We start from the raw sequence: 16,938 nt of genomic DNA on the forward strand, positions 1-16,938 counted from the left end.
CATGAAAAAAGCACAAAATGTACAGGGAGCAAACAGAGATGCGTCCGTGTAACTCGGACATGCGCACAGACCCATTGACTTTCATTGGGTCCGTGCTGCGTGTTGCGTGCAGAAAACGGACATGCTGCCGTGCAAAACGCACATGTGACGCCCTGGGCAAGCCAGGGGTCACAGGTCATAACACCACCACACCCTACACCCCAGTTAGGAACACCAAAGCTAACCTAAAATCCTTATTGCCTTCCTCCAGGGGCTGATGTCCACACCAGGGGGTGGGCCAGGCGGTTGGCTCCGCCCACCGAGGAGTTCACAGCCCTGGAGGCGGGAAAACCAGGCAGTTAAGCTAGGGAAGTGAAGGAGTGAAGAGATGAAGTGGAGAGTTCAGTTTAGGAGGAGGAAGTAGAAGGAGGTGAAGTGGTAAAGGAGGACAGAAAGTGGAACAGTTAAGAAAGCCTGAAGCTGGTCCGGGTGTGTGCCCCGGACTGAGACAGCAAGGTCAGCAGACGGCGGTGACTGTCTGCAGGGGTGACTGCTTGGAGGTTGCTGGAAGGACCGCGGACGGGTGGTGGCCCGGCGGTACCGGAGCGGTATACGAAGAGCAGTCAGCACCAGTGGCAGGGGCCTTTCGGATCCCGGTAAGGCTAGGAGTCGCCGTGAATTTGCCAAATCCGTTAGTGAAGGGGACCTCTGGGTCTCCCAACAAGCAAGTCCCGATTGAAGGCAACAGTCCAACCGTCACAGAGAGACACCGCCACTGCCAGGGCACCAGTTTCTCAGGGCCAGCGCCTGCGGGCAAAGTAGGGCTCCTCCGGCACATATCCAAGCCGGGGAGCGGGTTACCGGTGGGAACCCATCGAAACCATCATCATCTTAGGTGCAGGAAAAGGGACCGTCACCGTCAACTACTGGGGAAAAGCAAGTGCAGCCGTCCGTGGGAACCGTCTTTCCAGCCGTGTGTTTTACCGAGAACTGTGTCATCGTCTCAGGCTGAGTGAGTACCACAGTGCCGCAAGGCACAGCGCTGCCCCCGCGTCCCTGCACCCCACTAAGCCCTGCATCACCCACCTCATCACTGGGCCCCGGGACAACCAACCCCCTACCCACGGAGGGGAGGACTAACATCTAGCTGCTCCATACCATCACTCCCGGGATCCCCATACAGAGCAGCGGTGGTGTCAACAAATCACCACAACCGTGGGTGGCGTCACGGACAATAAACTATCCCAAAAACCAATCCCCTTTCACTCACGGGCGAGGAGCGCCGCTCGAGTCCCCGGGATCCGGCCCATCGCTTGAGCCACCGAGCAGCGGCACCCGAACAGTGGGAGAGCGCGGCGTCCCCTCCTCCGCCTGCGACAACTTGGCGTCACGAACAGGATCTTACCGCTCTGCCGTTGGGTAGAGGTGCGCCTTGTGACCGCCGGAGGTGTCCGGCCGGAAAATTTCAGAAGTCGCCATCTTTGGCGCGATAAGTTCCCGCTCGAGCGTCTTCTCGAGTAGTAGAGGCGCGAAGGCCAAAACCCCGCCCCGATAGAGGAGGGGCCGGAAAGAGGCTAAAGGGGACAAAATGGCGACTGGTCGTATGTAGCTGCGGCTATACAGATAAGGACGCTGGGACCCCACGATCCGCCGACCCCTGCAAAGAATGTCCGCTCCCCCTAGCTATGCGGAGGCTACCGAACCGGTGCCCGGGACAGCGGCAAGGCTGAGGGCCCGGACGGCAGGGATCTGCCGACACTACCAGAACCAGATCTGCCGGCTGATGGAACAGTGGACCGCGGAGGTGGAGGATGCAGCTGCAGTTGCACGAGTGTATGGAATGGAGGCCATGATGGAGGAGCTGGTGGGTGACCCACGCCCCTATGTCCCCGAGGGACCGGCCGCTGCGGCCGAGGGACCCGGTCTACCCTTGGCCCCCATGCCACCTCTGTCCTCCTTGCCCATGCACCGCGCTGCGCCTGGCCCGTCGGGCGTACACCCCTTCGTGACAGTGGCCGAGAGAGTGACAAGCCTGGAAGCTGCGGCAGCTGGCGGCAACCCGCCTGGCGCAGAAACGGACGATATTGACTCCGGGCCTGACACCGAGCCCGTTTCGGAGGAAGATGAGGGAGTCGTCGCTCTGCAGGGCACGGAGGCCACTTACATCCCCCGGAGTGGGAACAACGGGTATCGGGCGGCCCTTCCTCGCCACGCTTGCTATGCGCTGGAGGGGCTGGTGCCCGTGTTCTTCCACCCAGAGCCGGGTGAGGAGGACGAAAGTGCACAGTAATGGCAGCGGAGCACCGTTGCACTGTCCCCGTTGGGACCACAAGTGAACATGTGTGGTTAAAGTGTGTTTTGAAAAGTTTTGCAAAAATGAAAAATTGATTACCGAACAGTAACCTGATTGTCTACCGTGATTGGAAACCGGCCGTTGTCGGCACCGTTGTCCCCGTAGGGACCGTTTGAAAAGTTTGCATAGAAACTTCTATGAACAGGCCTGAGAACTCGCAGGGTAGCCACAAACGTTAAGTGGGATGTAAATAAATATGTTGTGCAGCTACCGTAACCACCTCCGGAGAGGCAGGTTGGAGGGGGGGGCCCGCAGTGGAGCAGGCTGGGGCCCAGCCACCACAGGAACCGGTGGCTAGCCTCTCGAGGGGAAGGACAGATCCCGCTCGGGTAACTTGTGCTGGACTGGGGTCAAGGGGTGCTGCCTGGGTTTTAGGGGCAGCATCAGGGCCAGGTTACTTGGGTGGGAGAGAGCGGCAGCCGCAACCGTTTTAATGTTTAGCAACATTTAAGTACCGAACCTCCCGATGTGGGATGATGCCATAAGTTGTATTATGTTTACCTTTTACATATTTTTCAGAAAATAAAACCGGTGTTGGACGGGCAGCCCGCGGACGGTCTGCATTTTGCTAAGGGGGAATGTGACGCCCTGGGCAAGCCAGGGGTCACAGGTCATAACACCACCACACCCTACACCCCAGTTAGGAACACCAAAGCTAACCTAAAATCCTTGTTGCCTTCCTCCAGGGGCTGATGTCCACACCAGGGGGTGGGCCAGGCGGTTGGCTCCGCCCACCGAGGAGTTCACAGCCCTGGAGGCGGGAAAACCAGGCAGTTAAGCTAGGGAAGTGAAGGAGTGAAGAGATGAAGTGGAGAGTTCAGTTTAGGAGGAGGAAGTAGAAGGAGGTGAAGTGGTAAAGGAGGACAGAAAGTGGAACAGTTAAGAAAGCCTGAAGCTGGTCCGGGTGTGTGCCCCGGACTGAGACAGCAAGGTCAGCAGATGGTAGTGACTGTCTGCAGGGGTGACTGCTTGGAGGTTGCTGGAAGGACCGCGGACGGGTGGTGGCCCGGCGGTACCGGAGCGGTATACGAAGAGCAGTCAGCACCAGTGGCAGGGGCCTTTTGGATCCCGGTAAGGCTAGGAGTCGCCGTGAATTTGCCAAATCCGTTAGTGAAGGGGACCTCTGGGTCTCCCAACAAGCAAGTCCCGATTGAAGACAACAGTCCAACCATCACAGAGAGACACCGCCAGCGCCAGGGCACCAGTTTCTCAGGGCCAGCGCCTGCGGGCAAAGTAGGGCTCCTCCGGCACATATCCAAGCCGGGGAGCGGGTTACCGGTGGGAACCCATCGAAACCATCATCATCTTAGGTGCAGGAAAAGGGACCGTCACTGTCAACTACTGGGGAAAAGCAAGTGCAGCCGTCCGTGGGAACCGTCTTTCCAGCCGTGTGTTTTACCGAGAATTGTGTCATCGTCTCAGGCTGAGTGAGTACCACAGTGCCGCAAGGCACAGCGCTGCCCCCGCGTCCCTGCACCCCACTAAGCCCTGCATCACCCACCTCATCACTGGGCCCCGGGACAACCAACCCCCTACCCACGGAGGGGAGGACTAACATCTAGCTGCTCCATACCATCACTCCCGGGATCCCCATACAGAGCAGCGGTGGTGTCAATAAATCACCACAACCGTGGGTGGCATCACGGACAATAAACTATCCCAAAAACCAATCCCCTTTCACTCACGGGCGAGGAGCGCCGCTCGAGTCCCCGGAATCCGGCCCATCGCTCGATCCACCGAGCAGCGGCAGCAGGCCGCAGCAGCCGCAGCGGCAGCCGGACCCGAGCAGTGGGAGAGCGCGGCGTCCCCTCCTCCACCCGAGACACACACAGGTACGGATCACGGACACGGACAAACGGACATGCATCAAAAACGCACGTGGAGCTTTTATCATACAATAACATTGGTGCACGTTTGGCCGTGTCTCCAGTATACACGGAAACGGACCAAACACGCACGTGTTTCACGGATGTGTGTTTCAGGCCTGAGAGACACTTGAGGAAGCAAAGGCCAACAGCAATTTTAAGATATCTCCATAGGTGTTAAATGGAGGGGTCTGTAATTTTTATCGTAGGTACACTTCATCTGTGACAGACAGACTAAATAAAAAATTCAGAAATCACACTGTATGATTTTTAAAAACTTAATTTGCATTTTATTGCATGAAATAAGTAATTGATACAATAGAAAAACTGAACTTAATATTTGGTACAGAAACCTTTCTTTGCAGTTACAGAGGTCGAATGTTTCCTGTAGTTCTTAACCAGGTTTGTACACACTGCAGCAGGGATTTTGGCCCACTCCTCTATACAGATAGTCTCCAGATCTTTCAGGTTTTGGGAATTCCGCTGAGGAACATTGAGTTTCAGCTCCCTCCAAAGATTTTCTATTTGGTTCAGATCTGTAGACTAGCTAGACCACTACAGGACCTTGAAATGCTTCTTAAGGAGCCACTCCTTAGTTGCCCTGGCTGTGTGTTTCGGGTCTTTGTCATGCTGGAAGACCCAGCCATGACCCATCTGCAATGTTCTTACTGAGGGAATGAGGTTGTTGGCCAAAATCTCATGAGACATGACCCCCTCCATCTTCCCTTGAATATGGTGAAGTCATCCTGTTCCCTTTGCACAAAAGCACCCCCAAAGTATGATGTTTGCACCCCTCATGCTTCACGGTTGGGATGGTGTTCTTGGGGTTGTACTCATCCTTCTTCCTCCAAATATAGCAAGTGGAGCTGATACCAAAAAGTTCTATTTTGGTTTCTTCTGACCATATGACCTTCTCCCATGCCTCCTCTGGATCATCCAGATGGTTATAGGTGAACTGTAAACAGGCATGAACATGTGCTGGCATGAACAGAAGGACCTTGCGTGCCCTGCATGATTTTAAACCATGACGGCACAGTGTGTTACTAACGGTAATCTTTGAGACTGTGGTCCCAGCTCTCTTCAGGTCATTGACCAGGTCCTCCAGTGTAGTTCTGGGCTGATTCTTTATCGTCCTTGCTTCCCACATCCTCCCTCTGCCTCGTATGTTTTATGTGAAATAATGTGACGCCCTGGACTAGTCAGGTCGTCCCAGGTAGTCCCACATACACACACACCCTCCCTAAAAAGGTGACAGCAGCCAAACTTCAAAACCCTTGTCACTTCCCTCCAGGTTTGATGTCCACACCAGGGGGTTGAGCCAGGCGGAGGAGTTCACAGAACTGGAGGTGGGAAAAACAGTAGTTCTAAGTAGATTAGCTTTGACAGTGGACTGGAGTAGTCAAGTTCAAGGGCAGACCTGTGACCAGGCCTTCCATAGTCTACCAGGTGTCTGGGTTGGAGCCCCGTCACCTCTGGCAAGGAGGCAGACGGTGGTGGCCGCCTGCAGGAGCTGGGATTACAGCCGGTGGAATCGTATGGACTGGGGTCGGGCGGTGGCCCGCCAGTACAGAACCGGGGAACCGATTGGAAACCGGAGCACCAGGAGGGGTACTCAGACCCAGTACGATGCCCAGAAACAACTAGGTTAAGTCGAATCAACTGATTGAGGACTGGACTTTAGGACCTTTCCCACACAAGACCCGACTGAAGACAACAGCCCAACCATTAGGGTAAAGCCACCGCCAAGGCATAGAGACCCAAGGGGCCAGCGTCTGCGGGCAAACAGGGCTCTCCCGACACCCAGCAAGCCGGGGAGCGGACTACCGTTGCTTAGGCATAGGAGTCATAACGTTCACATTAAAGAGGTGCAGGAGAAAGGCGGAAAACACCAACCTGTTAAGGGGAAGCTGCAGCCGGCTGCGGGCACCGTTCATCATCCCGTTTGGTTTACCAGAGACTCCAGTGTGTTTTATCATAGTGAGTACACCAGTGCCTTCGGGCCGCGCGCCGTGCCACACGGCACCGACACGCCAGCACCATCCATTCCCCCGCCTCAGCGCCTCCCTCGGGCCCCCGTACCATCACTCCCCTACCCACGGAGGGGGTCAACACCAGCTTGCGCAACACCGTCCCTGGGAGGCCTAGTCAACGGCAGCGGTGGTGTCCATCTAATCACCACAACCCGTGGGTGGCATCACAAACTTAAATCTCCTACAAACCACCGCGGCTCCGGCCGTGGATCTCCCCACCGAGGTTCCGGCGTGTAGCGCCACACCCCCCATTTCAGAGCGACGTGACCCCCGGGCCCGTGGAAAGCTCAAGCCACCCACCGACAAGCACGGATCCGAGCGGCTTGGCAGCCGGCCGAGCCTGCGGGGCGGTGCAATAAAGGAACCTATTTTGATCTTCACGGGTGAGTGCACCTCTTCTCTCTATATATTTGAATTTGTACTCACTGCTCCGTTTTGGCCTGGCAACCCCGGTTTGATGGTTCTTAGCTCTCCTTCCCAGTTTTTTTGGCCGTTGCTGATTAAATAGCTCTCGTTGGAGTCAGTGGTGCCGGACCGTCTATTTGTTTTGTCTGGGCTGCTTCTTGCCCTTTCTCAGAATCATCTTTACCCCACAAGATCTTGCATGTAAACCCTGACCGAGTAAGATTGACAGTCATCTTGTGTTTCTACCAGTTTCTAATAATTGTGCCAACGGTTGTTGCCTTCTCACCAAGCTGCTTGCCTACTATCCTGTAGTCCATCCCAGCCTTATGCAAGTTTACAATTTTGTCCCTGGTGTCTTTAGACAGCTCTTTGGTCTTTGCCATGGTGGAGAGGTTGGAGTGTGATTGATTGTGTGTGGACAGGTGTCTATTATACAGGTAACGGTTTCAAACAGGTACAAATAATACAGGTAATGAGTGCTGAGTTAGACTTTCTTAAAGAAAAAATAACAGGTCTGAGAGACACGGAATTGTTGCTGCTTGGTAGGGGATCAAATACTTATTTCATCAATAAAAATCAAATTAATTATTTAAATATCATACAATGTGATTTTACGGATTTTTTTTAAAATTCTGTCACAGATGAAGTGTAGCTTATTTTCTCCAGTGTATGTACTTTATATGAGGAAAGAATGATCATTTTAGTGATTCCTCTGTCTCTAGTTTGTGTTAAGAGCCCAGTAAACAAGGGCCGATCAGCTGGTTATGTGAAACATATTGTGACTTACTGTATCGCGATATTGGACAAAGTTGAAGATCATTGCAGACCACTCCGATTTCATCTTTTCCATTGCTTTCTCCAAAGAATATTCTTTGCTTGCTGATGCTCCGATCTGTTCCAGCCTACAATGCAAAAATTATTCATGTACATACATATACTGTTATATATATAGATATACACACATATATACACAGTAACTGGAGATGTTATAAATGATGGACAAATCCTTATCAGTACAAGTAATACAATTTCTGCATAGAAAATACTAAATAATAAATATTTCATCTACATATCATGCACCATTACTGCTCATTTACCGAAGTTATCATAAACGACATCAAACTGTCCGAGAGATTAACTACTTTTAATTACAAAGGTTTTCTAATTTAGAAACTGCAAATACACCAATAGGAAATTTGTAATTAAAACAGAAACAGCAATAAAAATCTTCTCTAGCTCTGGTAAATCTGTGTCTGTGCAATAATCTGGCCTTCTATTGATTTCAATGGTGTAATACTTTATTTCCCCTGTGGAGGCGCTGCAGGGGAATTGAGTTCCTTCAGATTCAAATGGAGATGGAATAAACTGAGGGATCCTTTCATCTAAAGGGGTTCTCAAACTTTAGCATAAGACTGCATAGTAATATATACAGTATATATTTACAGTGCCTTGCGAAAGTATTCTGCCCCCTTGAATTTTTCAACCTTTTCCTACATTTCAGGCTTCAAACATAAAGATACAAATTTTAATGTTATGGTGAAGAATCAACAACAAGTGGGACACAATTGTGAAGTTGAGTGAAATTTATTGCTTATTTTAAACTTTTTTAAAAAAAGAATAAACTGAAAATTGGGGCGTGCAATATTATTCATTCCCTTTACTTTCAGTGCAGCAAACTTACTCCAGAAGTTCATTGAGGATCTCTGAATGATCCAATGTTGTCCTAAATGACTGATGATGATAAATATAATCAAGTCTCCGTATAAATGCACCTGCTCTGTGATAGTCTCCGTGTTCTGTTTAAAGCACAGAGAGCATCATGAAGACCAAGGAACACAACAGGCAGGTCCGTGATACTGTTGTGGAGAAGTTTAAATTTGGATTTGGTTACAAAAATATTTCCACAACTTTAAACATCTCAAGAAGCACTGTGCAAGCGATCATATTGAAATGGAAGGAGTATCATACTACTGCAAATCTACCAAGACCCGGCCGTCCATCCAATCTTTCATCTCAACCAAGGAGAAGACTGATCAGAGATGCAGCCAAGAGGCCCATGATCACTCTGGATGAACTGCAGAGATCTACAGCTGAGGTGGGAGAGTCATCAATCAACAATCAGTCGTAAACTGCACAAATCTGGCCTTTATGGAAGAGTGGCAAGAAGAAAACCATTTCTCAAAGATATCCATAAAAAGTGTTGTTCAAAGCTTGCCACAAGCCATGTGGGAGACACCAAACATGTGGAAGAAAGTGCTCTGGTCAGATGAAACCAAAACTGAACAAAATGTATATGTATGTGTCTATATATATATATATATATATATATATATATATATGCAGTGCATACACAGTGTGGAACAAAAGTATTTAGTCAGCCACCAATTGTGCAAGTTCTCCCTCTTAAAAAGATGAGAGAGGCCTGTACTTGACATCATAGGTAGACCACAACTATGCGAGACAAAATGAAAGAACAAATCCAGAAAATCACCTGGTCTGATTTGGAAAGGTTTATGTTTTTGCAAATTATGGTGGAAAATAAGTATTTAGTCACCTAAAAACATGCAAGATTTCTGGCTCTCACAGACCTGAAATGTCTTCTTTAAGAGGCTCCTCTGTCCTCCACTCATTACCTGTAGTAAGAGCACCTGTTTGAACTTGTTATCAGTATAAAAGACACCTGTCCACAACTTCAAACAGTCACACTCCAAACTCCACTATCGTGAAGACCAAAGAGCTGTCGAAGGACACCAGAAACAAAATTGAAGCCCTGCACCAGGCAAGGAAGATTGAATCTGCAATAGGCAAACAGCTTGGTGTGATGAAATCCACCGTGGGATCAATAATAAGAAAATGGAAGACATACAAGACCACTGATAATCTCCCTCAATCTGGGGCTCCATGCAAGATCTCACTCCGTGGAGTCAAAATCATCACAAGAACAGTGAGCAAAAATCCCAAAACCACACGGGGGGACCTAGTGAATAACCTGCATAGAGCTGGGACCACCGTAACAAAGGCTACCATCAATAACACCAAAAACCACAATATACAGTTAGGTCCAGAAATATTTGGACAGTGACACAAGTTTTGTTATTTTAGCTGTTTACAAAAACATGTTCAGAAGTACAATTATATATATAATATGGGCTGAAAGTGCACACTCCCAGCTGCAATATGAGAGTTTTCACATCCAAATCGGAGAAAGGGTTTAGGAATCATAGCTCTGTAATGCATAGCCTCCTCTTTTTAAAGGGACCAAAAGTAATTGGACAAGGGACTCTAAGGGCTGCAATTAACTCTGAAGGTGTCTCCCTTGTTAACCTGTAATCAATGAAGTAGTTAAAAGGTCTGGGGTTGATTACAGGTGTGTGGTTTTGCATTTGGAAGCTGTTGCTGTGACCAGACAACATGCGGTCTAAGGAACTCTCAATTGAGGTGAAGCAGAACATCCTGAGGCTGAAAAAAAAGAAAACATCCATCAGAGAGATAGCAGACATGCTTGGAGTAGCAAAATCAACAGTCGGGTACATTCTGAGAAAAAAGGAATTGACTGGTGAGCTTGGGAACTCAAAAAGGCCTGGGCATCCACGGATGACAACAGTGGTGGATGATCGCCGTATACTTTCTTTGATGAAGAAGAACCCATTCACAACATCAACTGAAGTCCAGAACACTGTCAGTGAAGTAGGTGTATCTGTCTCTAAGTCAACAGTAAAGAGAAGACTCCATGAAAGTAAATACAAAGGGTTCACATCTAGATGCAAACCATTCATCAATTCCAAAAATAGACAGGCCAGAGTTAAATTTGCTGAAAAACACCTCATGAAGCCAGCTCAGTTCTGGAAAAGTATTCTATGGACAGATGAGACCAAGATCAACCTGTACCAGAATGATGGGAAGAAAAAAGTTTGGAGAAGAAAGGGAACGGCACATGATCCAAGGCACACCACATCCTCAGTAAAACATGGTGGAGGCAACGTGATGGCATGGGCATGCATGGCTTTCAATGGCACTGGGTCACTTGTGTTTATTGATGACATAACAGCAGACAAGAGTAGCCGGATGAATTCTGAAGTGTACCGGGATATACGTTCAGCCCAGATTCAGCCAAATGCCGCAAAGTTGATCGGACGGCGCTTCATAGTACAGATGGACAATGACCCCAAGCATACAGCCAAAGCTACCCAGGAGTTCATGAGTGCAAAAAAGTGGAACATTCTGCAATGGCCAAGTCAATCACCAGATTTTAACCCAATTGAGCATGCATTTCACTTGCTGAAATCCAGACTTAAGACGGAAAGACCCACAAACAAGCAAGACCTGAAGGCTGCGGCTGTAAAGGCCTGGCAAAGCATTAAGAAGGAGGAAACCCAGCGTTTGGTGATGTCCATGGGTTCCAGACTTAAGGCAGTGATTGCCTCCAAAGGATTCGCAACAAAATATTGAAAATAAAAATATTTTGTTTGGGTTTGGTTTATTTGTCCAATTACTTTTGACCTCCTAAAATGTGGAGTGTTTGTAAAGAAATGTGTACAATTCCTACAATTTCTATCAGATATTTTTGTTCAAACCTTCAAATTGAACGTTACAATCTGCACTTGAATTCTGTTGTAGAGGTTTCATTTCAAATCCAATGTGGTGGCATGCAGAGCCCAACTCGCGAAAATTGTGTCACTGTCCAAATATTTCTGGACCTAACTGTAAGTATGGATGGCTCTATTGCACAAAAACCATATACACACCAAAAAATTATATGCAAGCCAATGTGTATAATTCGATAAACATCTTTATTATACATTACATACAGTTAGGTCCAGAAATATTTGGACAGTGACACAATTTTCGCGAGTTGGGCTCTGCATGCCACCACATTGGATTTGAAATGAAACCTCTACAACAGAATTCAAGTGCAGATTGTAACGTTCAATTTGAAGGTTTGAACAAAAATATCTGATAGAAATTGTAGGAATTATACACATTTCTTTACAAACACTCCACATTTTAGGAGGTCAAAAGTAATTGGACAAATAAACCAAACCCAAACAAAATATTTTTATTTTCAATATTTTGTTGCGAATCCTTTGGAGGCAATCACTGCCTTAAGTCTGGAACCCATGGACATCACCAAACGCTGGGTTTCCTCCTTCTTAATGCTTTTCCAGGCCTTTACAGCTGCAGCCTTCAGGTCTTGCTTGTTTGTGGGTCTTTCCGTCTTAAGTCTGGATTTGAGCAAGTGAAATGCATGCTCAATTGGGTCAAGATCTGGTGATTGACTTGGCCATTGCAGAATGTTCCACTTTTTTGCACTCATGCACTCCTGGGTAGCTTTGGCTGTATGCTTGGGGTCATTGTCCATCTGTACTATGAAGCGCCGTCCGATCAACTTTGCGGCATTTGGCTGAATCTGGGCTGAAAGTATATCCCGGTACACTTCAGAATTCATCCGGCTACTCTTGTCTGCTGTTACGTCATCAATAAACACAAGTGACCCAGTGCCATTAAAAGCCATGCATGCCCATGCCATCACGTTGCCTCCACCATGTTTTACAGAGGATGTGGTGTGCCTTGGATCATGTGCCGTTTCCTTTCTTCTCCAAACTTTTTTCTTCCCATCATTCTGGTACAGGTTGTTCTTTGTCTCATCTGTCCATAGAATACTTTTCCAGAACTGAGCTGGCTTCATGAGGTGTTTTTCAGCAAATTTAACTCTGGCCTGTCTATTTTTGGAATTGATGAATGGTTTGCATTTAGATGTGAACCCTTTGTATTTACTTTCATGGAGTCTTCTCTTTACTGTTGACTTAGAGACAGATACACCTACTTCACTGAGAGTGTTCTGGACTTCAGTTGATGTTGTGAATGGGTTCTTCTTCACCAAAGAAAGTATGCGGCGATCATCCACCACTGTTGTCATCCGTGGACGCCCAGGCCTTTTTGAGTTCCCAAGCTCACCAGTCAATTCCTTTTTTCTCAGAATGTACCCGACTGTTGATTTTGCTACTCCAAGCATGTCTGCTATCTCTCTGATGGATTTTTTCTTTTTTTTTCAGCCTCAGGATGTTCTGCTTCACCTTAATTGAGAGGTCCTTAGACCGCATGTTGTCTGGTCACAGCAACAGCTTCCAAATGCAAAACCACACACCTGTAATCAACCCCAGACCTTTTAACTACTTCATTGATTACAGGTTAACGAGGGAGACACCTTCAGAGTTAATTGCAGCCCTTAGAGTCCCTTGTCCAATTACTTTTGGTCCCTTTAAAAAGAGGAGGCTATGCATTACAGAGCTATGATTCCTAAACCCTTTCTCCGATTTGGATGTGAAAACTCTCATATTGCAGCTGGGAGTGTGCACTTTCAGCCCATATTATATATATAATTGTATTTCTGAACATGTTTTTGTAAACAGCTAAAATAACAAAACTTGTGTCACTGTCCAAATATTTCTGGACCTAACTGTATAATTACATAACAATGAATGGATCAGCCCAAAAAATATGGATGGAATAAATGGGAGACACCTGGCACTTGTTATTAATGTTACTGAACTTCCATATATAGGCAATTAATTATATCATTCTATGTCTGAGGAAACAACTTATATCTACAATCCCTCTCTGTAACAAGTAACAAGTAAAGAGTAATGTACACATAGTTATAGAGGGAAGCATCTACAATGTTATCATTTAAGTAAATAACATTACCCATAGTTCAGATGTGTAACGGTACCACGGCCTCCCACAAACACACTGACGCGCGTTTCGCACCTAAACGTGCTTCGTCCAGGAACACGCGTCAGTGTGTTTGTGGGAGGCCGTGGTACCGTTACACATCTGAACTATTGGTAATGTTATGTACTTATATAGGGACAAGGACAACTGATCCGGGTACATGAAAGAATGAATGGGGCCACGTATCGTGAGATTTTGAGTGCAAACGTCCTTCCATTAGCAAGGGCATTGAAGATGAAACGTGGTTGGTTCTTTCAGCATGATAATGATCCCAAGCACACCGCCAGGGCAACAAAGGAGTGGCTTCTCAAGAAGCATATGAAGGTCCTGCACTGGCCTAGCCAGTCTCCAGATCTCAACCCCATTGGAAAACGTTGGAGGGCGTTGAACATCCGTGTTGCCCAGCGACAGGCCCAAAACATCATTGCTGTAGAGGAGATCTACATGGAGCAATGGGCCAACATACCACCAACAGTATGTGCTAACCTTCTGAAGACTTACAGAAAACGTTTGACCTCTGTCATTGCCAACAAAGGATATATAACAAAATATTGAGAACTTTTGTTATTGACCAAACACTTATTTTCCATCATAATTTGCAATAAAATCTTGCCAAATCAGAAACAGTGATTTTCTGGATTTGTTTTCTCATTTTGTCATGGGTGTGGTCACCTATGATGTCAATTACAGGCCGACCTCATCTTTATAAGTGGGAAAACTTGCACAATTGGTGGCTGAATAAATACTTTTATATATATATATATATATATATATATATATATATATATATATATATATATATATATAAAATCTCCTTAACGTTAGAAGCTAATTTAAACAGCAGCTTGAGAAGCTCTTCTCAGTTCTTTAATTCTTCTCAGTTCTGTAATTCTTCCCCATGCAACATGTGGCGTTTACTTTTTGTTTGTGAAATTAAAATTTGCATTCTAGTGAAAAATTCCCTGTGGAGAAAAATAATGACAGCGAAACACGTTAGATGACGTGGGGGCACTCCAGCTAATCAGAAATCGTATTCACAGTTCTGGTGATTCCAGAGAGCATGGGAGATAATTGCTTTGTAACATACTCCACGGTTCAAGGCGTAAAAGCGGAGAAAGTGTTAGATCTAATAAGTGTTAGATCTGATAATCCCCAATCAGTTAGGCAATTACATGTGTTATCCCCTTATAACCATGAGCGGCATGAGATCTGGCGCTCTGCAACTTGTGGCTCTCATGGTACTGCAGGACTATAAATCTATACAAGCTGCAGCCAATCGGCCCGTTTACACATGGAGCTGCGAGCAGAATGAATCAGGGCCTGGCAGTTTGATTGCAGGTATACTTGTATTACTCTCTGAAACTCTGACATTTTAGAGAAAATATAGCTTGAAGATCTGGGTAGCGACCATAGTTGAAGACCAAATGAGTCTGGTTCTGCTACCAACTGGCTCTTCCCAGTGTAGCTCCAGATGATTGACAGGTCTTTCCCTTGTGTGTACAAAAGGAGAGATCTGTCAATCACCTGCGGCTTTGCTGTTAAGAGCCGGCCAGGAGTAGAGCCAGACTACTCTGATGATCTGGTCGGGGACCATAGCCAGACACCAGAGTATTTTTTGCCTCCCATTACTAATCTAGGGCTTAGTGGCAGCTGTGAGTTGTCATTAACCCCTTATATTATCCCGATTGCTACTGCACCAGGGCAATTGGGATGAGCTGGGTAAAGCGCTGGCCGTGATTGTGGCATCTAATGGAAGAGAAAATTCTGGGTGGCTGCAGGCTGCTATTTTTAGCCTGGGGGGCCCAATAACCATGGGTCTCCCCAGCCTGAGAATACCACCTCCCAGCTGTTGGTTTTATCATGGTTGTGTATCAAAATAGGTGTGAACCACAAGCCAGTTTTTAAAATGATTTTTTTAATTAATTGAAAAAAAAACGCATAGGCTCCCTCTTATTTTGATACACAGCCAAGATAAGTGCACGGCTGGGGGCTGCAGCCTGTAGCCATGTGCTTTTTTTGTGCTGGGTATCACAATATGGGAGGACACTAAGCCAATTTTTTTATTTATTTATTTGCTTTTTCGCCACTATAGAGAAGCAGACAGCGTGTGTGATTCCAATCAATCACACACGCTGTCACACAGGGTGGGGGTGCAATCTGACTGCAACCAATCACAAACCAGGGACTGTCGGTGGGCGGGGGAAGCAGTAAATATATATGAGGATTAATGAGCGGACCTGAAAGTAGTGTTCCAGCCATGCGGGAGACTCGGTAAGTATAGCATGCTTGCTCTAATCCCCCTAGCCCTTTCTATCACCGTTTTAAAGCACCATGTTCGGGTCCACATAGACTTATATGGGGATGGGCGTCTTGGCATATGTTCGGGTTCAAGTCCAGTCCCGAATCGTTCTTTTTTAAAATCCAGTTGGACGCGCTGAACCCGAATATCTGCAGGTTCGCCTATCTCTACCCTCAGTTCACAAAGCTTTTTTTTTTACAGTAATTTTTGAAAATGTTTGTACAACTACTTCAGACATATAACTTGTTATAAAGTGGAGGGATATTGATATCTAAATGGAAAATAGCTGCCAGTGAAACAAATTCCTCATAGATGTTCCTAAAAATCTGGACCCTGTAGCTGGGCTGCAGAGAATTTTCATTCCCAGAGGATGCCCTACTTTCTGTTCCCATCCCTCCTGTTTGTAAAGCAAGAAGACTTTGTTAGAAAGAAATGGAAAACACATACAGTAGTTCTCATCCCATAAAAATCAGTCTATTTTTTAATCATTGCTTCTTACTCCATATTTTTAATTGAGGCATTTTTTTAATATTTGAAAATTTGGTATTTTTTTATAACCCTCCCCCAATTGGGATTTGAATGTTGTGACTGCCAGTGTAACAGGCCAGAGTACACCCACAGTCCAGATTATACCTGGGGTTAAAGTGGCCTAGCCTAGATTATACTCTGGGGTATAAATTGGCCTAGGTCAAAATATAACCCTCGGGTCATATTATACCCCCATCAGTAGCACTGAGTGATATACACAAGAATTACAAAATTCTTCAACATTTTATTGGGGATTCAGCTATGTCTGGTAAGTTAAAGGGATTCTGTCAGCAGGTTTCTGCAATGTAATCTAAAGACAGCATGCTGTAAGAGTTAACACAGAGAATTCAGCCCTGAGTGTCTTATCTCATAGTCTGCTTTTGTTTACTTGCAATGTTAGTTTAAACCTCTTATCTTTATTATTAGTGGGTCTCAGCAGAGCATAGCCTGACTCCGCCCTCTTCTGTCTATGGAAATGTACACTGAGAGTCTGGTGTGGGTAGGGGTAGCTCCAAGAGCTCTCCTACAAAATCTAAAATCATTCACCGTGTGAGAACAGCTGCAGCCACTAATCTAAGTGATATATAATTTAATTCAGGACCTCTTTGCCTAACATCATACTGCTCTCAGATGAGGTAGCAAAAACTTGCTTACGGATTCGTTTTAAGTGAGAAAGCTAATGAACTTACATCTTAAAACTCGAAAACACATAGACATTTGCTACTTTAACCAGAAAAACATGACTGT

General features: G+C 46.5%; 1 protein-coding gene across 1 annotated transcript in view; it reads right to left on the reverse strand.

Annotated features, from left to right (window-relative positions):
* DNAH3 (dynein axonemal heavy chain 3) overlaps nucleotides 1-16,938 on the reverse strand; it is a 594,186-nt gene that overhangs the window by 404,871 nt on the left and 172,377 nt on the right. The window contains exon 20 of the mRNA XM_075319752.1: nucleotides 7,420-7,534. Within this exon, the coding sequence (XP_075175867.1) occupies nucleotides 7,420-7,534 (115 nt within the window). The remainder of the gene's footprint in view (nucleotides 1-7,419; nucleotides 7,535-16,938) is intronic.

This window comes from Anomaloglossus baeobatrachus, chromosome 7, assembly GCF_048569485.1.
Source record: "Anomaloglossus baeobatrachus isolate aAnoBae1 chromosome 7, aAnoBae1.hap1, whole genome shotgun sequence".
In the NCBI taxonomy this organism is placed as follows: domain Eukaryota; kingdom Metazoa; phylum Chordata; class Amphibia; order Anura; family Aromobatidae; genus Anomaloglossus; species Anomaloglossus baeobatrachus.